Raw genomic sequence first — 22,354 nt, 5'->3', positions numbered from 1 at the left:
TATAGCACCGCTTATATCTCTGTATCTGTCAAACATTAAAAAAAACTTCAAATTAATTCATCGAAAATGCACCATGTTTTTTGTTAGCATTGTCATTTGTTAGAAAATGAATATATGCCCACATGACGATAATGTGCTAAATCGATATTAATGTTGATGTTGATATTGATATTGAAACTGAAACTCATAATTAAGTTTCAATGTACCAGCAGCTCCATATTATGAATATTTTTATGTGATTACCAAAGAAATACTCTAATTAAAAATAGTTGCGGAAGATAAAGGCAAGCTTGCTCTGGTCACCAGACGCCTGCTTGTCGGGCGTCTGCTGGAAGGCGTACTGCATGCTTCCGGCCTCGGGCTTGGTCAGGGCCTGCTCGGGGTCGTTGTACGCAGCCTGCTCAATGTCGGGAGGGCGGCCAGCAGCAGGGTCTTGGCGTTGGCAGCATTGACCTTCATGGTCTTCATGACCTCGGCGACGGTGACCGACTCCTCGGACTCGCGCCAGGCGTCGTAATCGGTGGCCATGCACACAATGGCGTAGGTGATCTCGGCCTCGCGCGCGAGCTTGGACTCAGGGATGCAGGTCATGTTGATGACGCTGGCGCCCCACGAGCGGTACAAGTTGGACTCGGCGCGTGTCGAGAAGGCAGGGCCCTCCATGCAGACACCGGTGCCGCTGGGATGAACGGTGATGCTGGGCACCGCAGTGCTGTGGTTCTGGACCAGCGCACGCAGCAGGCCGCTGACGGGCTCGCCGAAGGAAGCATGGGCGGTGACTCCGGTGCCGGTGAAGAAAGAGTCGGCGCGCACACCCTTGGTGCGGTCAATGATCTGGTCGAGCATGACAAAGTCTCCGGGCTGGATCTCCTCGCGCAGGGAGCCGACGGCGCTGAAGGCCAGGATGACCTGCACGCCAGGCCTTGAGCGCCGCAATGTTGGCGCGGTAGTTGACCTCGGAGGGAAGCACGCTGTGTGAGCGGCCGTGGCGGGCGAGGAACGCAATCTTGTTGCCACGCTCGGTCTCGGCAATGGTGATCGGGTCGGAGGGCAGGCCCCAGGGGGTCTCCACGGTCACCTCCTCCACAACCTTGAGCCCGTCAGCGAGTAGAGACCGGTGCCTCCGATCACGCCGATACGGACGTCTCTGAAAATGCTGTTGGGGCAAAGGTATCGTGCTCAATAGCCATGTTGTGTTGTGAGTGTGAATATGATTATAAAGGAAAGGAAAATCGATTTGAAAGAAAAGGAAAGAACGAGAAAAACGATAAAAAGATAAAAAAAATTAATGTAGGCGCATCCAGAAATGGTCGACGCGACCAAGACCAAAAAAAAATATTTCAAGAAAAAAACTCTACAGCCAATCCCTGGTATACCAAAGAAATTTACGGAACAGGATTGAGCCTAGGGAGTTAGTTGGGCGATTTTAACCAACAAAAAATGCGGGGCGCTGCTAACAATGTCGAAAAGCTGCAGCTGGAATCCTTAGTCCAATAAGCCACGGCATAGGGTTGCTTGATTGATTGATTCCCCCCCCCATTGCTTGTCCTCTATGTCGGTCAATATGCGATGGTCAGGCTGGAGGGAATCGCAGTGTCGCTGAACGAGACGACTACCTGCAAAAAGGGCGTGTTGTTAATTGTCACCGTCTTGAATTGGGTGACGGCCTTCGGGGCAGTACAGACGCTGGCGCTGGCCCTGGACCCGCCCGGGAACAAAACAACTTCAACTGACACCGGTGGCATGCCAAAGTCAACTGGGGATGCTGTTGCAGCCGTGGAGCTGCCAATGACAATGTCAATTGCAGCCAGCGTTGACACAGAGTTGGAGGGCCAGACGTCAAAGTTGTCGTTAATCGACATGGCGTGCGTGGCCAGCGGCATTGTGTCATCGACGTCAAAGGGAATTGACGAATCAAGATACGACTTCATGTAGCTCTCCGAACACTCGCTCATCGGCGTAAAGTGGGTGGCCAGTGGCTGCATATTGTTGACATCAAGATGGGCAGCGGTTGAGCCAGCATTAGACTTCTTCTTGTAGCTACCCAAGTACTCATTGATTTTGTTTTCCTCACTGAGCACTGTGAGCCCATTGCTGCCCTTGATGCGGCTGCGGTAGTTGTCAATCTCGCTGTAGGAGTAGTCTCCGTCAGGGTTGTTGCCAAAGTTGCCGATGTCGTCATCATCCTCGGTGATTGTCCGGGTGATGTACACGTAGCTGGTTATTTCGTCTGGAAGGGTGCTTTCATCGTCTTCAACTACATCTTTGTGGTTTCTGGCAACCGGATCTGCCTCGGCCTGCTGCGGTGAGCCATCTGCATCTGAGTCATCGGCAGAGCCAGAGCCAGAGTTTGATTTGGCAGCAGCTTTGGGCGAGCGGTCATCCACCTGGTCCTCGGAGATGAGATCCACAGGCTTTCCAACAGTGATAAAGGAGCGTTGCTTAAGCATGAGCGGCAGCTTGTCTTCTTCACGGCCAGTCCTTGGTGTCAGAGTCTGTTTTCCGGGTAGGTTGACGACCAGAAGCTCGTGGGCAGTCAGTGGCTGCTGGTGGCCATAGTTCTCGATGCGCACGTCGGCACAGTTCATGTAGTACTCGCGCAAGCCCAAAGAGTTGATCCATGTCCATGCGAAGATGGCCTTTTTGGAGGCCGGGATATAATCCGGCACGGGTATTTCGTAGCCACCATCGACGGTGTCGAGAAAGCAGTTGCAATTTTGTCCCAGATGACGGCAAAGTTGGTTCCGTTGTCGTAGGACACAGCAAATTGGCAGTCGCCGCCGAGGTGTGTGGCGATGCCGTCAAACTTTACACGGAAGGGGTGGCCGGCGATCATCGTGCCTTGGGTGGGGCCGGCCTTAAAGTTGCGGCATGGGTATCCGACGATGGGGCCAAGGGGAGATTTCATGCTGTAGTCGATTTCGTCATTGTCCATGTAGAACTTGCTAAATTGCGAGTGGCGCGGTGGTGGCTCCTTTAGCTCAATGTGTGCGCTGACGAGCGAGCAAGCGCAGAGAAACACGGCGGATATACATGGAATGAGCGCTATCGGTTTGTGCATCGTGCAGGTCAGCGGTGCAAAAAAAGGTTGGAGGTTGGCTGTGAATAGTACTAGAGTGTAAATAGAACAAAGGGAGTGTATAAGGGTGAAGTTAAAATGGAAAGGATGGTGTAAATTAGATTGAAGGAGACAAGCATTGGCAAAAAGGCTGGCAACCAGCCGCACTGGGGGGTTGTCGTTATTGTTGTTTGCTTCATAGGACTATGTGACAAAAAATGTGCAAGATTCAAGATTCAGCATTCTTTGAAGCGGGCAGGAGCAACTATTTAAAAACAGGGGGAGGGGATAGGTTGTTTGTTCAAGAATGCAAATAATCGTGGATCAAGTAATATGTAACTGCGCGATTGTTCATTTAAATGGCTTTGTAAATGCGGGGAGGGGTGAAGATCCGGAAGTTGGGGAGGTTACTCGAGTAACCGCCACTGTTAAAAAACACAGCCAAAGTCCACAATATGTGGTCAAGGCCGAGACAAATATAAAAGGCACGCATGAATTGGGGGTGTAAAAGAAAAAGAAAAGGAAAGGAAAAAGAAAAGTGGTCGCGCGGCTTTGGTTTCAACGGCGGATGCATCCCGAGTAAGAATAAAAGTCTAAAACAATGGTGGTCGAGAACTTGGCAAAGAGTAAGGCTGTGGAATGGCTACGCACACAACATAAAAACATTGATAGTTTGGTTTTGGTAAGGTTTTTTTTTCACACAAAAATAAAAAGTTGCAACATTAATTTTTAAGGGATTTATTCATTAACAACCGCAAATGTCATCGAGACTGTACAGGCCCATTGTCGACACGGCGGCAGACTCGCAGCAGAACACAGCAGCTGCCAACGGCAGGTACGACATGCCGGCAGAGTATCCGAGAAACGGGCGCAACCAGGGCTACCGTGGCGAACAGCAGGGCCTCTACGAAAGCGAGCGCGGCCAGAACCACTACGACGATGGCTGCGGTTACGGCTGCGGCTACGAGAGCGAAGGCGCGCCGGACGAGCAGCTGTCGGCAACAGTACACGACCTTTACGAGGACAGCGCGCCAGCAGAGGCACAGCGCATGTGGAATGGCGGGTATTCGGACTGCAGATACCCGCAGAACACACAGCAGCAGCAGAGTCGCCCTTATCGCCGGGACAGCGGCCAGGGTCATTCCGGCTACTGTGGCGATGGCCAGAACCAGAGAACCAGAGCCAGAGCCAGAGCCAGAGCCAGAGCCAGAGCCAGGCGTACATCCGCAGCCTCGAGCAGAACGCTGGCATGGATCGTGGCGGATGCCAGCGTGCACAGCACCAGCGGGTACGGCATGTACGAGCCCCGGGCGGCGGGGCCGAGCGCAGCCGATGGGCTGGGGCGGCAGGCGCAGACGGTCGAGTGCCCATGGTGCCACGCGGTGGTGACGACACGCATCAAGCGGCGCATCGGCTTCAAGGCCGGCGGCGCGGCCGTGCTGGTGGCGGCCATCGCGTGGCCGCTGTTCTGGGTGCCGCTGGTGGTGCCGGGGCTGCACCGCAAGACGCACTACTGCCCGCAGTGCCGCCGCAAGATCGGGCGTGGGCGGCGGAGTGGAGTGTTTTAGTGTTTTGCGCGAGAAAGTAAAGTAAAGACTAAAATACAACCCTGCCAACTACATGTCAGCGTACAGCTTGCGGATGGCGCCCGCGTCGGCTGCGGCCAGCGTCACCGGGCAGGCGCCGGTGGCGGCGAGTGGCGGTGGATGCACGGGTAGCAGAAGACGTAGCCAGTCGGCGCCATGGCCGGGTTGGTGCGCGGGCTGCAGCACAGCGGGCACAGCGCCTGGTCGCCTGGCACGGCGACGCCGTCGGGGTGCGGCGGCAGCGGCTTTGGCGGCGGTGGCATCGGCGGCTGCTGCGCGCGGCGGTGGAAGTCCGACCGGTGCCACCACTCGAGGAAGCGGTAGAAGAAAATCGCCAGCGGCAGCGCTGTCTTGAGCACGTCCAGCGCGCCGCCCGCGCCGATGCGCAGCAGCCGCAGCAGCGAGCCGCCGGGCGCGGTTGCGGCTCGCGCGTCCATGGCGCGGTGGTCGGCGGCGCTCAGGCGGCGCAGCTGCAGCCCCAGCACGTGCAGTGCTGGCGAGCTGTAGCGCGTGCGGTCGAACATGTACGCGACGTAATACAGCGCGGCGGCCGCGTGGTACGCGAAGTTGGCGTGCGGGTACAGGCGCCGGAACGCGTGCTTGGCCGACGCGCGCAGCCGCTGCAGCCGCGTGGCGCCGCCGCTGTCCGCACCGGCACCGGCACCGGCGCCGGCATCGTCGGGCTGCGCAAAGGCGCCGCCCAGCAGCCGCGCTGCGTCGCCGCCGCTGATGCGGTCGTAGCACTGGTCCAGCCGGCTTTTGACCAGCGGCACGCCCACCAGCAGCGCGACCGACGCCCACTGGTCGCCGCGCGTCAGGCTGCCGCTGCCGCCGATCCTGCGCGTGCGCACGCGCTTGGCGCCGTAGAAGTGCTCGGCGAACGACGCGCCGTAGCGCCGCAGATAGTGGCGCTCGACCGCCACCATCAGCGCGGCGAACACCTCCTCGTGCCAGTTCAGCACGCGCACCAGGTAGCGCGGGTACCGGTGCGCATACACCGCCGTGATGTGCCGCACGGCCGGCTCCAGCAGCTCGGCCATCTTGTGCTGCGCGACCAGCTCGAACACCGACGGCTTGCCAGCGTCGGCGCCGCCCAGCATGTCGGCCATGAACTCCATTGGGGGTGGCTTGAACGGATTGGGTGAATTTGGTGAATTGTGAATTGGGCGACTTGAGCGAGGAATTGGTGATGGTGATTTGAGCGAATTGGGTGATTTGAGCGAATTGGGCGACTTGAGCGACTTTGTGAAGGGAATTGAGCGACTTGGGACTTGAGCAGCTTAGCGAAACTGCTCAAGTCAGCTCCAATTCAGGCTGCCAATTCATCAGCCCAAGTCGCCCAAGTCGCTCAAGTCGCTCAAGTCGCTCACGCTGCCCAATTCGCTCGAGGAGAAAGTCAGCAGCCGCCAAAAGTAAAGTATAGCAAAGTCATCTGACCTTTTCTCGGGCCTGGCAGCTGATTTTGATCCCAGCGCCTCGAGTCGCCACGCAGCGCAGTCCTTTTCTTTTCCTCCGCGAAGCAGACAAGCAAGCACACAGCACAGGCACGCACACACGCTCGCGTCCTCCTCTTTTCTCATTCCACACAACTTTATATTCTTATTGTATTTGTTCACTTTCCAAACCAACCCGCAAATTCACCCTCGCCAATTCACCCTCGCCAATTCACTCTCGCCAGTTCGCTCTCGCTCTCGCCCTCTACATTTGCAGCTTCAATGGACGTTGGACGCCCAGCCCCCCGCGCCGCCGCCGCCGCTGCCGCCTACAGCTCGCAGGATGGCTACGCGCCAGAGCTGCTCTACGCCACCTTCAACCAGGACTACGGGTGCTTTGCCATTGGCACGCAGACCGGCTTCAGGATATTCAACAGCGACCCGTACAAGGAGAAGATGCGGCGCGAGTTCAAGGACGGCGGCATTGGCATCGTCGCCATGCTGTACAGATCCAACTACCTGGCCTTTGTTGGCGGCGGCCGCAACCCATGCTTCCCGCCAAACAAAGTCATGCTGTGGGACGACGCCAGTTCAAATATCATCGCCGAGCTCGAGTTCCGCTCGGACGTGCTGAACGTGCAGCTGCAGCGCGACCGTATCGTTGTTGTGCTGCGCAACAAGTGCATCGTGTGTTCGCTCGAGGCGAAGCCCCGCCACCTGCACGCCTTTGAGACCGCAGACAACGACCGCGGCGCCATGGCCATCAGTGGCGCCAGCGACGCCGGCATTCTGGCCTTTCCCGGCCGCCAGAAGGGCCACATCCAGATCGTCGACCTGCACTCGTGCATCAGCCTAGCCACCCTCCAGGACCCGGCCGCCGCCGCCGCCGCCGCTGTCTCCCCTCGGCTGGCCCCTCCGCCCAGCGCACTCGGACGCAGAGCAGGGGCAGCTTCTCGCTGGACCCCGCCGCTGCCATGCTGCCGCAGCAACGGCGACGTCGCCGCCCGCTGCTGCCGCCGCCGCCGCTGTCCACCCGACCAACATTAACATCATCGCCGCCCACGCCACGGCAATCAGCGCACTGGCCGTCAGCGCCGATGGCACAATGGTTGCCAGCGCTAGCGAGAAGGGCACGCTGATCCGCATTTTCGACACCATGAGCGGCCGCCTGGTGCACGAGCTGCGCCGCGGCGTCGATCGCGCCGACATCTACAGCATTGCATTCAGCCCCGACAACACGCGCCTGTGCGTGTCCTCGGACAAGGGCACCGTCCACATATTCAACCTCGATTCCAAGGACCCTGCCGCCCAACAGTGCTGTCCAAATCCGCAGCACCGGCCCCAGCCTCGGCGTCGGCGTCGGCGTCGGCTGCAGGCAACCGCCAGTCGAACTTCAAGTTCATGAAGGACCTTTTGCCAAAGTACTTTTCGTCCGAGTGGTCGTTCGCTCACTTCCGTGTGGCCAACGAGGTGCGCTGCATATGCGGCTTTGGCAACGAGCGCAACAGCGTCATTGTCTTGTGTGCCGACGGCACCGCTCAAAAATACTCCTTCGACTCGTACCGTGGAAACTGCGTCCGGGAGTGGTATCGCAAGTTCATTGACTGAGCATACCCTTTTATTTTAATTGCTACCCAGCCCGCTTCACTTCACTTCACTTTACATCACTTCACTTTACATCACTTCCTTGTTGGCTATTGCTTTTTGCCGCCACGGACAATCGGTCCTTGGAGCTGGTCTGTAGTTTATCTCTCTTCTCTTCTCTTTTCTTTTCTTTCTTTTTTACATTTTCATTTCACATTATTTATTCCTCTCACCATGACAACCAAACCAAACAACCAAACAACCAAACAACCAAACAAATCAACCTCCCGCCTACCCGAGAGATCAATTAGATTCAAGCCATAACCAGCGCTGGAACCGCGAGTGCGCTGCCCATGTATTTTTGCTATGGAAAAAATTCCCTTCATAACGAAAAATAAAAATAATAAAAACCTGAGCTTTGGTATCCATCCACAACAAGCTCCTCATACATATTTCTCTTTTCATCCACATCTCTTGTGCCCCACACTTCCTCTATGCCCGCCTATTACATCGAGGTTTTGGATAACCTCCAGGTCGTCGACATATACGCAGAATCCATGTCCCCCGATGCAAATGGAGCGCCGCGTCTGGTGGCTGAGGATCAGATTCAGATCGACAAAGACACAATAGTGAAACTCCCGTTGCCGTAAATACGCGGACAGCTGTGCGGTCGCAGCTTCTGCCAACGCCGACACCAAGACCAGTGACCAAATCGACCAATCCTGGCTGGGTTCGAATCCGGGCGCCCATAGCGCATGCCAGCAGAAAGGAGAGGCTAGAAAGCACGCCCCAGCTGATAACCGTGATACAGCGCCCGGTCACATCCAGCACCATCAAGGGGTTCAACGAAATCTGCTGCCAGGCATGCGGCGCGCGGCTGCTCAGCGACACATTTAAAAGCCGCGGACACGAGCTGAGCATTCGCGATCTCCCCTCAGCGTACTGGGGTGAGTTGGTTGACTGCTGGGTGTGCCATCCTGAGGAGGACAGTCTGAATGTCAACGCCGATCTGCTTTTCTCGTTCGAGCCAGATAAGTGCAAGAGCCAGCAGCAGCAGCAGCAGCAGAGTCCCGATGAACAATCAGTCCCGACCGTAGACGTATGGATCGGCGATATTTATGTGCTGGTCTCTGCATCACTGTGCGAGGATCTTCCGACTCGGCTGGTCCACATTGACGCAAAGGTAAGCCTAACCAAAAATGAAATTAAAATGCAAAACAACGAATCAGCACGATTGGGTTTTTTCATTGCATATATGCGATTTTTGTTGGATTAGCACATATGGTCAGAAGCTTTGTCAGGGGTTTTATTTATTGGTCCGGGCAGTCTCTATAGCTTCTGGCATGTGCAAAAATCATCCTAAATAACAATAGAAAATGCTCTCAAAAGCGAAACCAGACAGCTTTATAGACACCGCTGAGCTGGCTAATGATGAGCAAACATGCCACCCCTTAAATTCATATGTACGAGGCCATTGTCAGCAACTTTCTTCAGGCTAACATTCGACCGTGTTGATTTGATTGATTTATTTTATTTGTCAGGAGCGCTTTGTTAACGCATATACGGAGTTGCATTGCAACGCGTGCAACCAGGTTGTGGGCGAGACCGGATGCATGGGTCGCAGGCGAGTGAACAAGCTATATCTGCACCGAGTGCGTATAGATACACCAGGCGAGAGGTAGGTGAAATGCTGCTGTCGATAGCCAATAGCTGACAGGTAGTCTTTGACTGCACACGCTAAATTGAATGTTGCCATGTCGCTTAATATTGCTGAGTACGCTTTTGTTTAACTAAAAAAAAGAATTTAATTTGTAGAGTGGACCAAACTGCAGACAAACACACATCTACAGCAACTTCAGTCAGCCTGAGCCAGGTCTGCTGCAGCGAGTTTCTGGGCCATTCCGGCGCACACGCTGTCTACAAGTTTGTTGTCGAGGGCCGTAAGTCTTGCAAGCCAGCCATTCTCATCCACGTTGTTGGCTGGAATGCCGAACTGCAAGCGGCGAGTGGCACAGACTATTCGGCTGCCGACAGCAGTTTGTTTTCCCGGTGCGTCAAGGTGCTCTACACAAAATTCGGCGACAGCAATTTTGATGATATGGCAAGCCAATGGCTTGCGGACGATGGAGCCGAGCTCATTTCTTTGCTTGACGAGGACTGTATTTCGCTAGTCGAAATCCTAGACAGAAACATGCTTTTAATCCCCCCACAGCTACGCGCAATGTCAAACATGAAGCGCAGTTTTTTGCACATGTGAAACCAGCAAGGCTACAAATATACATATATGCATGTATATTTCTTTTGTATATCAAAATATATTCATTGTTCAATTTTTATTTTTTATTTTTTTCGTGTGCGATCACCCCGATCGATCGGGCTTTATTATTTTTTTCCCTCACATCTTTGCTTTCGTATTTTTCTCTCCTTTTTTGTTTGTTTGTTTTATTTTATTTTATTTCCTTTTTCTTGTATACAACCCTTCTCTTCCGATTCACACGCACATTCCAACTTCCATGGCTGAAGCGTACAAGCCCGTGGACGCCTTGACTCCATGACAGAGAGCACGTTTATTCTCAAGCCATCCTCACAGCAACAGCAGCCGCACACGACAAGCCCAAACCAAAAAGCAAGAGAGGCCGGCCAACCCGGGTGACCGCTGGAAAAGCACGACGATGGCGGCGACAACAACGAGACATCTCGGCCAATGGCGGGTACGTGCAGCTGATCCAGGCAAGGGAATCCACCGACTCGATGCAGCTCAGACAACAGCTATTCGAAGACATGTGGGTGCCACTGGAGCAGCTCCTGGTTGAGATCGAGCAGCAGGTCAACAACGTGGGCGTAACAGAGGTTTGCAGCTTTATCGACTCGTCGTACAAGCGTATAGAGTCCAGAGAAGAGGGCCAGCTGGAAGCCCCATTTGCCGAAATTGCCGCAGCAGTTGCGTTTTCCGGTGTAAACACGGGCGACCACAGCAAACTGTTCCAATCGCTGCAGAACCAGCTGGTATCCAGGGGCCACCACGTTGCCCTGCTTGAATCGCAGTATGCTCATCGCTCCCAAACATGCTAAAGGCCTTGCTCGACCAAATTTCAGCCAGTCTGGGCGTCAGCGACTCAATGGGGCCAAGGGGCAAGGGTTCCAGCGCCGTTTTTGGCGTCGGTTCCAGCGCCAAGACCATCCCCTACGACATGAGCCTCTTGAAGCTCTGGTGGGACATGTCTAAACGAGCAAAGACAGTAGAGCCGTGATCATACTGCAAGACTTTGAGGGCTTTGCACCCATGATTGTCGATGATTTTGTTCGCATCGCCGCCAGGTACTGCCAGGAAGTGCCCATTGTTGTTGTTCTAGGGCTGGCGACATCCTATGAGAGTATCCACCAGTCGCTGACAAAGGCCAGCATTTCAATGCTGAACGTCGAGCGCTTCAACCTGCAGCGGTCCAAGCAGTGCATAGACGCGGTCATTCGCAGCATCTTTGTCGAGGGCGCGTCCACCCTGCTGTTCGGCGCAGAGTCGTACAAGTCGCTGATCGACCAGTTCCTGATGTACAACTTTTCGATCACCGGCTTTGTCAACAAGCTCAAGTACGCAGTAATGAACTTTTTTTACGCGCAGCCGCTCAGCGTACTCGCTGCCATGCTCAAGCACAGTGGCGGCAGAGCCAGTGGCCAGAAGACTGTTGTTGAGTGCCCGATCCACCTGAGCGAGGATCAAGTCGAGCTTATCCGCATGCAGAAATCCGTCCAAGAATTCCTGGAGGACAAGGCAGACGGGCCTGACGGCCGCAAGTATGTACGCCAGGCCCTCACTGATGACGAGTTCTTCCAAAACATAGTGCTGCCCGAAATGGTTCAACTGCTCGTCTCGTACCGCCAGTGCTACCGCCTGGGGATGGAAATGATTTTGGCTGTACAGGGGGCTATGCCCAAGTCGCTGCACAAGCCGATTCACATGCTGCATTACTACGGCATTAGCCAGCTGTTGACGAGTGCGTGCATTGGAAGACGCTTTCCGCTGTCATGCGCCGAATGAAAGCGCCCGAGATGGAGCAGCTTCTCGCGAACTTGTGTCTGGTCGTCGAGGCCGCCGGCAGCATCGATTTTGCCCATGCGATCCAAAACGGTGTCGATATAAGGTTCCTCTTGCAGGAGGCGAGCGACCTGATTTCAGATCCCGAGGCCGCGCTAACAGAGCAGAGCGAGTCAGGCGAGGCTTTGTCCAAGCGAATTCGCACGCGCACGGACATGGAGAACAGGCCGTTCCTGCTCTTTGACAACAGCTCCAGCGACCAAATGCTGCGCGCCCTGGACAAATGCAGTGGGCACATTGAGACCATCCTTCGGGTATGCCTGCTGCCGTACCAGCGCGCACCACTGCAGGAGATATTCTATTACAAGCAGTCGCTTCTCCTGGACACAACCTTTAGCGCTCAGCCGCGCGCTGCTGTTCAAGCGGCGCTCGGAAAGTCTCACTATTACATCAACTGCGACTGCTGCAAGAGCGCAGCCGAGGATCTCGACCATTCAAACGATGACGATGGCGATGGCGATGGCGATAGCGGGGGCAATGTTGATGCCGAGCAGCGCGTGATGGCCAGCATGAACGACACGAGCATTGCGTATCGCCTGCACCAGGAGTGCGGCCGGATGATCAACCTCTACGACTGGTACTCGGCATTTGCGTCTGTCGTGGAGCAGGGTGGCGGTCAGGCACGCAAGCAAGTCGCGCAGAGCGAGATACAGGCACGTTTTATGCGGGCTGTGGAGGAGATGCGGTTCCTGGGCTTTATCAAGTCGACCCAGCGCAAGACCGACCATGTCATGCGGCTGACATGGGCCATGTAGTTTGCAGCTCGCAGTCACACCTACAACTTTCAGATTGAGCAAAATATTACAAAACATCGACTAAGTTTTAAAAGTAAAAAAGATGTATATTCAACAGTCTGTGTCTGCAAGGTGGTTGCAAAAGAGAAAAAAAGGACCCACGGTTTTTTGTTTTGATGTGTTGTATCAGCGGAGGGCGCCAGTGACGCTCAGAACCTCGTTGGCGCGGATGACATCGACCACGACAAACTCGAGGCCGCCGTCAGCTCCGATGCTCTGGCTTGTGCCCTTGTGCACCCATTCGCCCGATCCAAACTTGTTTTCACCAAAGCCACTGGGCACACCATATGCGTCGATCTGCATGGTGCTGGCCTCAGCCTCGTCCTCGTCCTGCTCGTCGTCGCTGGCATTGTTGTTGTTGGAGACGGGCACTGCGCGGGCGGCGATCTCTTCGTCACTGAAAGGGCGCCATTCGTACTTGTCCTTGGGGATAAACGACGCGGGGATCGATGCGTTGAACGTGTCCCACAGCAGCATACCAATGTGATCCGGAGATTGCACGTTGATGGCTCCCTCAAGAGACATGCCCGACACTGGCCGCCACAGCAAAAGCTTCGCCGAGATCTCCAGCTGGGCGTAAGGAGAGTCATTGAAAAGCAGCGCCGAATCGCCCAGAAGCTTAACCTTTGAGTACGACAGGACCACACCGCGGACCTGCGGCACAAAGTGGAGCAGCATGCCGTTCAGCGTCTCGTACACACCGGCCCAGAAGTCGCGGCTGTGGATCGCTGCAAGAGTCACCGTCAATTTGGTCGTGCTCTCGATGAAGCTGCTCGAATTGATCGCTGCCGGGTAGGGTATAGACGAGTGCATGGACATAGGCTGGACCGATAAATCCTTTGAGGTTCCGCCATTTAATTTTTTGGACGACTTTGGCGCCTTTGACTTTTTCGCCGAGGCGTCCTTGTCTTTCGACTTTCTCTTCTCGGCCATTATCGTATGTGTGTGTAAATAAGTTTATTTGAAAGGTGCGACAAACAGTAAGTGCGATAAAGAGTGTGTGTGGGGGGTGTATGTAGGAGAATTACAGAATTGTTTTTTGAAAAATAAGAACCAAGAGTCAATTCAAACCATGGCCCGCACGCCAAATCGGCAGGCAGCAATTCGAATTCCCAATGCTAGGCCACTTTTTTATCCACTTGGGGCTGGCTTGAACTAATTTTTTCGTGTTATTTTTTTTGCACTAATAATTTTTTTGGTAAGCAAAATTGACCTGATTTGATTAGATGCGCAAATCAAAATCAGGCTCGTTAGATTTGTCGCATTTCACCTTCTAAGCGTGTGAATTCAAATTGTAAAGATTTGGCACCATTAATTTTTGCCAGTGTCGAGAGGGATGGGCGTGACAAGTTTCTAGTTGACGCCTGCCGCCCTGTTTCGACTCAGATCTCTCTCTTTTACTCAGTCGTCAACTTTTTGAAAGCTACTATCTGTCAATATGGGTACGCATCCATCACCGTTTATTTTAGAACAGCACACAACGGTCAACACAGGGGCGAACTCGGAGCGTGTAGTCAGAGCAGGCTGGATGACAGTGAATCCAACGCAGATAACGCGAAGAATGGATTCGCTAGTACATATACAGCCAGTCTGATGCCAATTAGTCAGTTTGGAATGGTTTGCGCGCGTGTGAGAGAATTGTGGCTTCCAAATTTGAAAACCGACAAATTGACAAATTCCATCCGAATTTAAATTTACGTTAGCGACAACATTTGGAGTGCCACTTTATTGCAGAGTTGGCGTTTGCACGTTTTGTTTGTGCTGGCGTTATTCTGCTTTAAACTATTCTTTTATACCAACCAGCCTGAACGCGCTTTGACCACGCACACTGTTACTTTGTTTGACTTTGTGTTGCTGCTGCTGCTTGTAAATTGGCACAGTCCTGCTACCTACAGAGAAGGAACTCTTGTTTGGTTGCTTGTCCTTGCATGTTTTTACCCGCTTTGTTATGTCCCTTTTTGGAGGGCTAATGCTGGAGCGTGAGTCTCTGGCAATACGCGACCGTCTATACGCAGCACAAAACACTTTACTAATTTAACCACCACCTTTTCTCACTTTTTTGTTGTTGTTTATTGTTGAATTCCGCGCGCTTACCTGGTTTCGATTTGATTTTTACCCTTACGAATGGCTACACTTGCACTTGGATTCGATCTGCGCTGCGCTGTTATTTGACGTTGTCAACATTGCACAAAATATGTGTTGAAACTGATGTTTGTCGCTATAGGTATCAGCCGCGACTCTCGCCATAAGCGCTCCCACACTGGTGCCAAGCGCGCCCAGTACCGCAAGAAGAGAAAGTTCGAGCTCGGTCGCCAGGCTGCCAACACCAAGCTGGGTGCCAAGCGCATTCACGAGGTCCGTGTCCGTGGTGGCAACAAGAAGTTCCGCGCCATGCGCCTTGAGGCCGGTACTTACTCGTGGGGCTCGGAGTCTATCTCCCGCAGCACTCGTATTGTCTCGGTTATCTACAACGCCTCCAACAACGAGCTCGTCCGTACCAACACCCTGGTCAAGGGCGCCATTGTTCAGATTGACGCTACCCCCTTCCGTCAGTGGTACGAGAACCGTTACGCCACTGTGCTCGGCAAGAAGAAGCGTGTCACCGAGGAGGAGACCAAGACTGACGCCAACAAGGAGCGCTCAAGCACCTGACCGCCAAGGTTGCTGCCCGTAACGCCACCGTTGAGACCGCCGTTGATGACCAGTTTGTCTCTGGCCGTCTCTACGCCATTGTCACTTCCCGCCCTGGCCAGTCCGGTCGCTGCGACGGTTACATCCTCGAGGGTAAGGAGCTTGAGTTCTACCTTCGTAAGATCCGCAGCAAGAAGTAAATTGCCTTTTGATTATTTAATTAGCCATTTCTTTTTTCTGGTGCGAAAAATACAATCTTGTGTTGTTTTTTGGCTCTTGTCTCATAAAATTTACATTCAACAAAACTAACCAGCTAAAAGCCAGAGTGCGGCACCACGAGCAGCTAATTATGTCGGTTACCAGAAGAATGCGGATGGTCAGATGGTTGCCGAGCGGCACCTCTCGGTAACGGTACTCGTAGCCGTTTGCAGTGCCTACCATCTCACGCTCATTTACGATGCGCAGCTCCCTGTGATGCGCGTCTCCTCGATTCTGCTGCAGCTGCGAATCAGCAAAGCGCTGTATGTCAAATATGCCCGTCACGCCGTTGTACGCGCCCATTGCAGAGCGCACGGTTATCTCAATAGCTGTCCAAGCGCTCGCGCCAGTCATGTTGGAGCTGCCCGTAGTGGATATCGTGCTCTGCGCAAAATCCTCGATCTTGGAGCTGTAGGCGTCCAGCTCGTCGAGAGTCAGACTGCAAAATCCTCGGTCGATGTTAGGACCCTGCCCGAGGCACCCAGGATTATGGGCATGTTGGTCTCGGCCAGACGACATGTGTTGCCAAGCAGCCGTTGTGGTCGTGTCCGTTGAACACGATCGTCGGCTTCAAGCAGTGCAGCAAATAGGCGGATGTCACTGGAGACAAGTAGTCCTGGTATGCGACAAAGCCGTCATCGAGAATAATTGTCGGCTGAGGCTCGCATACTCCATCGGTTTGTTTAGCGGAATATGCAAGAAAAGAATCAGAGGAATGTCTGGGTGCTTGAAGCTTTGCCGGCCAGGCTTCGAACAAAGTCCCACACTTCGTGACGGTACTTCTCCACGCGCGTCGCGTCCAAGTTCATTGCATTGAGTACAACAACTCTGTGCAATCCGGCAGAAGCGACGTTGCGTTCGTTGTCATGTTGATCATCGTAACTGTGCCGTCAATGTCCACAAGCCACTCTGATTTAGCGGGCCAAAGTTGTTGGTGTAGCGGTTGATGTGGTATGCCGGGTCTCCTCACCATACCGATGTCGTGGTTACCGGCCAGGTAGAAGTGCCTGTGGTCACCACCGTCAATCGTGTTGTTCCGAGCGTCGATCTGATTCGATATCCACTTGAACCGGTGGATGCGCGTATAGTACTCGGCTCTGCTGACCCACTGGCTTGAGAATATGTCGCCCATTGTCACGGCATAGCGCGGACGGAAGGCGCTGATCGTCGATTTGTAGACGTGGTGCAAGTAGTAGTCATTGATCAGCAGATCGAGGCGGCCCACCCATGGTTGGCGCTGCAGCTTCGCGTCGCCCTCGATCTGGGGGTCACCATAAAGGTTGAACCTAATATCCGAGGCTACATTTTCCAGAAACCCTGGTGGATAAGAGCGCATGCGTGAGTCTTATAATTCACAAAAGTATAATCCGCTTTGCTGCGTTGCTCGATCTGGCAATATGCCCAAGCGATATAGGCGCGCAACCCTTTAAAGGCGGCAGATGAAAGCAGACAAGGCGGTTACTTACGCGGATGGAAGACCGATAATATCTTGGCGTAGTTGTAAAAGTACAGGTTGGCTGCAACCAGCACCACAGTATAGACAACTGACAGACTTCTGATGCGTCGTAGCCACACCTTCATCGTAAGGACTCTTCTGGAATGAATTGTGCAGAATTGAAAGTGCAATCCAAATTAGTAAACAAAATAGTAAAAAATAAAAAGGGTGCTTTCGCGCTCTTGTGGTCCACAACGATCGAAGAGTACGTTTCTGCAAGCAGAAAACGCATCTTTTTTTCTTTGGAAACAAAACGATTTTTAGGTTTTTTTTAACTTTTTTTGCCTTTTGGCTTTTGGCTTTTCTTTGTTTATTCGTCCTTCATTGCAAGGCCATGCATTTATAAATTTGTAATCAATAATCAACACATTTTGAATGCTGGCCCAGACTGTTCGACGCCACGCATGGCAACGCGCGGCCACAACGAGGGCCGAGCGGCTTTATGCGCAGTCCCACCACATGGGTAGTGCGGCGGTCGATTTGGGCTCGATTGCTGAGGCGGCGCGGGCAGACATTCGCAGCAAGCTATCGGCCTTCAAAGTCGCTGAGCTCAGCAGCATTATGCGGGACTGGGGCTCACACAGGGCGTGGGGAAGGAGCACAAGATATCTGCGCTAAGCGCATTCATCTGGGAGTCGCAGGAGCTGGCTATGAAGCGTATGCCGGATCCACCAAACGCAGGGCGCCCTCGATCTTGGAGGTCCACGGGTCATTTGTGCCCAAGGAGGTGGTCTCTATAGACATTGGCTTTCGAAACCTCGCGTTTGCGCACGTCTCTGCAGCGGCAAAGTGGTCGATTGGAGGCGAGTTGAGCTTTTGAAGGAGGCGGCATTCGAGCCGTGGATTCTTGCCGCCGTAGTCGAGGAGTTTGTGCACAGTGTGCTCCCTGCGAGATCGGCCGCGTCGTGCACCTATGTGATTGAACACCAGCGGTTTAGATCGCAGGGGTCGGCGGCGGTCACGAACTCTGTGATGGTCAACAATCTGATCGAGGCGTGCTCTACGCCAATTTGCGCCACGCCGGCGCACAGGTCGAGGCTATCAACCCGGCTTTGGTCAGCGCGCACTGGGGCTTCATCGGAAGCCGCCAGACTCAGTCCATGGATATCGGTGCTGATGCTGATGCTGATGCCGACGACACGGCCGACCTTGGCTCCGCATGTAAGGTGCGTGGCCAAAAGAAGCAGCTCATTGATATCATTGCGCGAATGGAGAGGTGCTCAGCAGCCAGAGGCAGATCACGAGCACGCAGCATGCGCTGATTCTGCGCGCACTTGACCAGGTACCTTCCCGCCGTGCGCGCATAGCCAGAGCCACCCCAGTGCGCGCTCTGGCGAGATGATGAAGAGAGACCAAAGGGGCTGGGCGCGTCGCGCGACCTGAAGCGGCGCTTGGTCAAAAAAGAGCGCACCATAGCCATGGTTCAGGCGTGGATACTATCATCGCTGGCGCCAAATGCTGGGAATGTCGAGCATATTGAGGAGCTCTCGATACTGGCCAGCGACATTCAGTCACATTTGGATGTATTTTCGGGCAGCATATCGCCGCTAGGACCTGGTCAACAAATGGCATTCTCAAGACCAATGGCGGAGATGTTTTGCAGTGAACCAAAGAAAGACGACCTGTGCGACTGCATGTGCAGGGTGTCGCCTGGTACAGGTGGCAGCAGCGCATAGTTGAGACCCTCGACGCATATGGCAGCCGCCTGCTTATTGGACTGTAGAGCTATTTATTGCGCTTTGCAGGCGCTTGGCTCAATCCGGCATATGCGCAAACTGGAGCGCAAATGGAAGGGCGCTTGATCGACTGGTGATTTTTCTCCTAAATCATTTCATTGTGCCTTTATTCAGGCACCAAAAAAACCTGCCAATTCCAACTCGACAAATAACCAGGCTTTCTCTAGATTTTTTTTTCATCCTTCGGATTGGGATACTGAAGAAAAAATCTAAATATTTTTCATCTTCATGGCATTTCGGCTAATACGTATTGCTCAGTTTGTTCATATTGATGCCGCCGGTTTTGCTCGTCTTCTCCGCTTTCTTGTTTTTTTCCCTGCTACATTCATTCTATATATTTTTGCACTCTACATATTTTCTTTCACAGGCAGTCGGGTTGACTTTTGCAGCCTAGTCTTCTCTCCACTCGCAGTATCACTGGGAACGACCATTTTTTCTTCTTGAATAAGCGTTGTTTGATTCTTTCATTACTTTCGCGCTCGCAAAGCCATATTTAGTGAACACAGCGAGCCAGTGCTTTCACACTCTAGCCCTATTAGACACAATAATGAACAGTAAGTAGGCCCAAATGCATAGCGCGCCAACTAACGCAGGTGTAAATTTAGTGCATTTTAATACAAAACTTTCTGGCTCGGCGGCACGTTACTTGCCACCCCATACTCATGCGTATGGCAGTTTCTATGCGAACGAATCCTGCCTGTAACTGAGACGACTCAAATTACCTTGTCAGTAGCCGCCTCGACAATCGGGCTGGCGCTGCGTAGTGGCGAGGCATTACAATGCGAGGAAGCAGACACAAGGGCGCTGGGGCGTTGGATTGCTGTTTTTTTACTACATACTAACACTGTAAACACATTTCTCTGCTTTGCTTGCTTCCATTTTGTTGCGCTTGATCAATCAACGTGGACACAACTTGTAGACTCAGTGCTCAACGCAAAGCGCCGGGCATTGGCCAAAAAGCAGAAAGCAAAGGCGAGCGGGGGCGCCAGCGCTCAGAGAGCGACATCGGCAGCGGCAGCCGCCACCGCGGCAATGGAGGCCACTGCACACGCCAAGAAGGTCGACCAGCAAACGTCCGAGGTAGTGAGGGACAGTGCCAGCCGCGGCAGGAATGGAATGCGGGCGGCCGGGGCGCCGAGAGCACGTGCTCTTCCAGCGACGAGTACGACGACGAGCCCGAAATGGACGAGGAGGACATCGAAGACTACTGCAAGGGCGGATACCATCCGGTCAAGATCGGCGACCAGTTCAAGTCTGCGCGCTACCGCGTGGTGCGCAAGCTTGGATGGGGCCACTTCTCGACGGTGTGGCTTTCGTATGACAGCGAGAAGGACATTCACGTTGCACTGAAGATTGTCAAGGCGGCGGCCCACTACGCTGAGGCGGCGCTGGACGAAATCGAGCTCTGCACGCGGACGGTGTCGATCCGCGAGCCGCACGTGGGTCGCGACCACGTTGCGAAGATGCTGGACAGCTTCGAGCATTCGGGCCCAACGGCCGCCACGTGTGTATGGTTTTTGAGGTGCTGGGTGAGAACCTGTTTCCTGCTGCGCAATGCACGCCGATACGGCTCTCTTCGCGACGCCGTGACCGCCGCCAAGTCCGAAGCCAGCCTGATCGGTGACGGCAGAGCGGTTCGAGCGACGCTACCCACAGTGCGCGCAGCACAGCCAGCACTGTTGTGGCTGCTGCGGACGACAAGTCCAAGCAGAGCGATGGGCTGCCTTTGGCGCTCGTCAAGCAAATTGCTCGGCAGATCATTGCTGGTCTGGCGTACCTGCACGGCCCGTGCAACATGATCCACACCGACCTCAAGCCCGAGAACGTCCTGGTCTGCATTGACAACGTCGAAGAAGTCATCCGGCGCGAGCTGCACAATGACAGCTCGGCGGCCAAAGACGGTGCGCAGGGCCGCGCGCCGCTGGTTCAGGCGAGCCGCAGCGTTGCCAATCGCGCGCACCCAGCCCTGACGGCGGCAACCAGCAATCCTACAGCCCGCTGACGGCCGGATCCAGCATTGCGCGCTCGCTGGAGAAGGACCTCAACGGCATCTCGCTTGCTGCCACGCCGACGCGCTCGCGGCACGACTTTGGCGAGGGCAGCCGGAGCCACAGCCGCAGCCGCAGCCGGAGCAAAGACAATGCTGCTGCCGCCGCCACCGACGCAGCTAACGACCGATCGGACTCACAGGCGTCTACACGGTCGCAGCAGCAGGGCCTGAGTGTCAAGCTGGCGACCTGGGCAACGCAACGTGGGCTGACCGGCACTTTACAGAGGACATCCAGACGCGGCAGTACCGGTCGCCCGAGGTCATCATCGGCGCGCGGTGGGACACGACTGCCGACATGTGGTCGTGCGCTTGCGTTATCTTCGAGCTGCTGACTGGCGACTATCTGTTCGAGCCGCACTCCGGCAGCCGCTACTCGAAGGACGAGGACCACATTGCGCAGATCATCGAGACCATTGGCACCCTTCCTCGGAAGTTCGCCCTGTCTGGCAAGTACTCGGAGGAGCTGTTCACGCGCCGCGGTGAGCTGCGCAATATCCGCCGCCTGCACCCCTTCCCGCTCAAGGACCTGCTCCATGACGAGTATGCATTCAGCGCTCGCGACGCGCGCGAGATTGCCGACTTTTTGATGCCAATGCTCGAGATCACTCCTGCGCGGAGAAGCTCGGCCGCAAGCATGCTCCCGCACCGGTGGCTGCAGTGAGCTCGCGTCCGAGCCTAACTGTGCTCTGCGGCCGCGCCCCATTTCACTTTGCCTCCGAGCCACACACCTACACCCAGGGCGGGTGTGCAGGCTTGTCACTTTTTTGTACCAACCAAATAGAGAATTGAATACGCGTTCGGCTGTGAGACATATATGCACATGAATGCCCTGTGGAAGCCAGGCAGAGGGTGCCAATGAGCATATCATCGATATGCCAGCCATGCCAGATAGTCAAAACCCGCACAAATGCTGCGCATGTTATAAATGCGACTAGTGATGCTGCGACATTGCCTGCTATGCCCCAATTGCTACTGGCACTGACGCCAAGGGGGCGAATGGACAAAGGGCCTAAGCGCATTCGAGCGTAACGCATTGTAAGCAGCATCACATGCCGAACGATTATACTTGTGGTGCTGTTCCGGGCGGCGTGCTAATGCAACGTGCGCGCCCAAAGACACTGTTTACCTCGTACTCTCCCGCAGTGCTCCATTGTACATTGTGAAATGCTACATGCCATTTAAAGCTTCGACACATGATAAAAACTGCCGAGAGGATATGCGCTTTGGTAACAAGCGTAGTACAGTGTAGTGGATGGACAAGGTTAGAAGCTAAGCCAAGCAGAGATAAAATATATATATAATCAGATAGCATTTATTTGACCAAATTGCGCGTTTATGAAGAGCTTGTCATTTTCATTTTGGCCTTTCGTATATAAATGATGAGTTGCCGCCGCCGTGCTAGAAAAAAATGATCTTTGTATCTTGACCAGTCCTCTACTCTCTATATCCTAATTATTATTCTTATCGTTCCCAAGTGCCCCCACTGGCCGCTGGCCACGTCCCACCAAATCTAGCATTTTGAGTCACCGCTTCAGCATTTTATGTCATATATATATATACCATTAATCGTTTACTAACCTGTTTGCCAACAGCTAACCTGTATTTGTAGCCTTACTCCATATCGTCTGGCATTTTT

General features: G+C 54.0%; 10 protein-coding genes across 10 annotated transcripts; 5 read left to right on the top strand and 5 right to left on the bottom strand.

Moving 5' to 3' along the window:
* Positions 1 to 203: 203 nt before the first annotated feature.
* Positions 204 to 1,286, bottom strand: BX661DRAFT_180418 (nucleoside phosphorylase domain-containing protein). Its single transcript, XM_051535468.1, has 3 exons — positions 1,140 to 1,286; positions 956 to 1,090; positions 204 to 909 (listed from the first exon to the last, which is right to left on the bottom strand). Exons 1-3 carry the CDS (start codon positions 1,188 to 1,190, stop codon positions 367 to 369), a joined length of 729 nt encoding a protein of 242 aa, XP_051392820.1. The 5' UTR covers positions 1,191 to 1,286; the 3' UTR covers positions 204 to 366.
* A 1,003-nt stretch (positions 1,287 to 2,289) lies between these two features.
* Positions 2,290 to 3,062, bottom strand: BX661DRAFT_219896 (uncharacterized protein; the record flags this gene model as incomplete). Its single annotated transcript, XM_051538821.1, has 1 exon — positions 2,290 to 3,062. A coding segment is annotated over one exon (478 nt), but the record flags the coding sequence as incomplete, so codon positions are not given.
* Positions 3,063 to 3,742: 680 nt separating this feature from the next.
* Positions 3,743 to 4,650, top strand: BX661DRAFT_91533 (uncharacterized protein). The gene has a single exon (XM_051539588.1). The coding sequence runs from the start codon at positions 3,817 to 3,819 to the stop codon at positions 4,624 to 4,626; it is 810 nt and encodes a 269-aa protein (XP_051392818.1). The 5' UTR covers positions 3,743 to 3,816; the 3' UTR covers positions 4,627 to 4,650.
* BX661DRAFT_180416 (Pex12 amino terminal region-domain-containing protein) lies at positions 4,279 to 5,885 on the bottom strand. The gene has a single exon (XM_051535467.1). The coding sequence runs from the start codon at positions 5,760 to 5,762 to the stop codon at positions 4,728 to 4,730; it is 1,035 nt and encodes a 344-aa protein (XP_051392817.1). The 5' UTR covers positions 5,763 to 5,885; the 3' UTR covers positions 4,279 to 4,727.
* A 287-nt stretch (positions 5,886 to 6,172) lies between these two features.
* BX661DRAFT_209729 (WD40-repeat-containing domain protein) lies at positions 6,173 to 7,939 on the top strand. The gene is given in 3 exon segments (XM_051538704.1): positions 6,173 to 6,919; positions 7,155 to 7,396; positions 7,411 to 7,939. 3 exon segments carry the CDS (start codon positions 6,360 to 6,362, stop codon positions 7,683 to 7,685), a joined length of 1,077 nt encoding a protein of 358 aa, XP_051392816.1. The 5' UTR covers positions 6,173 to 6,359; the 3' UTR covers positions 7,686 to 7,939.
* A 138-nt stretch (positions 7,940 to 8,077) lies between these two features.
* BX661DRAFT_180411 (HECT-like ubiquitin-conjugating enzyme-binding-domain-containing protein) lies at positions 8,078 to 9,997 on the top strand (the record flags this gene model as incomplete). The annotated part of the gene is made up of 4 exons (XM_051535466.1): positions 8,078 to 8,290; positions 8,338 to 8,844; positions 9,203 to 9,339; positions 9,477 to 9,997. Coding segments are annotated over 4 exons (1,299 nt in total), but the record flags the coding sequence as incomplete, so codon positions are not given.
* A 2,595-nt stretch (positions 9,998 to 12,592) lies between these two features.
* BX661DRAFT_180406 (uncharacterized protein) lies at positions 12,593 to 13,638 on the bottom strand. The gene has a single exon (XM_051535465.1). The coding sequence runs from the start codon at positions 13,479 to 13,481 to the stop codon at positions 12,675 to 12,677; it is 807 nt and encodes a 268-aa protein (XP_051392814.1). The 5' UTR covers positions 13,482 to 13,638; the 3' UTR covers positions 12,593 to 12,674.
* Positions 13,639 to 14,496: 858 nt separating this feature from the next.
* Positions 14,497 to 15,379, top strand: BX661DRAFT_193530 (ribosomal protein S8e/ribosomal biogenesis NSA2; the record flags this gene model as incomplete). Its single annotated transcript, XM_051537788.1, has 3 exons — positions 14,497 to 14,527; positions 14,773 to 15,146; positions 15,194 to 15,379. 3 exons carry the CDS (start codon positions 14,497 to 14,499, stop codon positions 15,377 to 15,379), a joined length of 591 nt encoding a protein of 196 aa, XP_051392813.1.
* A 113-nt stretch (positions 15,380 to 15,492) lies between these two features.
* On the bottom strand, positions 15,493 to 17,187 carry BX661DRAFT_223752 (uncharacterized protein; the record flags this gene model as incomplete). Its single annotated transcript, XM_051538888.1, has 6 exons — positions 16,904 to 17,187; positions 16,289 to 16,754; positions 16,193 to 16,265; positions 15,952 to 16,092; positions 15,579 to 15,905; positions 15,493 to 15,522 (listed from the first exon to the last, which is right to left on the bottom strand). Exons 1-6 carry the CDS (start codon positions 17,016 to 17,018, stop codon positions 15,493 to 15,495), a joined length of 1,152 nt encoding a protein of 383 aa, XP_051392812.1. The 5' UTR covers positions 17,019 to 17,187.
* A 204-nt stretch (positions 17,188 to 17,391) lies between these two features.
* Positions 17,392 to 21,379, top strand: BX661DRAFT_193529 (kinase-like domain-containing protein; the record flags this gene model as incomplete). The annotated part of the gene is given in 6 exon segments (XM_051537787.1): positions 17,392 to 17,472; positions 17,878 to 17,907; positions 19,778 to 20,176; positions 20,371 to 20,592; positions 20,610 to 20,919; positions 20,943 to 21,379. 6 exon segments carry the CDS (start codon positions 17,392 to 17,394, stop codon positions 21,377 to 21,379), a joined length of 1,479 nt encoding a protein of 492 aa, XP_051392811.1.
* Positions 21,380 to 22,354: the final 975 nt, after the last annotated feature.

The sequence above is a fragment of the Kickxella alabastrina genome (genome assembly GCF_025024165.1).
Source record: "Kickxella alabastrina strain RSA 675 chromosome Unknown BX661scaffold_7, whole genome shotgun sequence".
In the NCBI taxonomy this organism is placed as follows: Eukaryota; Fungi; Kickxellomycota; class Kickxellomycetes; order Kickxellales; family Kickxellaceae; genus Kickxella; species Kickxella alabastrina.
Note: the sequence above shows the minus strand (reverse complement) of the source record. Positions and strands in the feature narration are given on the sequence as shown.

What these genes read in the sequence shown, in the direction of transcription:
- BX661DRAFT_180418 (XM_051535468.1), bottom strand. Translation starts at nt 1,190, where the DNA reads ATGGCTATTGAGCACGATACCTTTGCCCCAACAGCATTTTCAGAGACG. An exon ending in CAGCATTTTCAGAGACGTCC is followed by an intron (nt 1,091 to 1,139) that starts GTATCGGCGTGA and finishes GACGGGCTCAAG; the next exon opens with GTTGTGGAGGAGGTGACCGT. An exon ending in ACAGCGTGCTTCCCTCCGAG is followed by an intron (nt 910 to 955) that starts GTCAACTACCGC and finishes CCTGGCGTGCAG; the next exon opens with GTCATCCTGGCCTTCAGCGC.
- BX661DRAFT_209729 (XM_051538704.1), top strand. Translation starts at nt 6,360, where the DNA reads ATGGACGTTGGACGCCCAGCCCCCCGCGCCGCCGCCGCCGCTGCCGCC. An exon ending in CAGATCGTCGACCTGCACTC is followed by an intron (nt 6,920 to 7,154) that starts GTGCATCAGCCT and finishes CACGGCAATCAG; the next exon opens with CGCACTGGCCGTCAGCGCCG.
- BX661DRAFT_180406 (XM_051535465.1), bottom strand. Translation starts at nt 13,481, where the DNA reads ATGGCCGAGAAGAGAAAGTCGAAAGACAAGGACGCCTCGGCGAAAAAG.
- BX661DRAFT_91533 (XM_051539588.1), top strand. Translation starts at nt 3,817, where the DNA reads ATGTCATCGAGACTGTACAGGCCCATTGTCGACACGGCGGCAGACTCG.
- BX661DRAFT_180416 (XM_051535467.1), bottom strand. Translation starts at nt 5,762, where the DNA reads ATGGAGTTCATGGCCGACATGCTGGGCGGCGCCGACGCTGGCAAGCCG.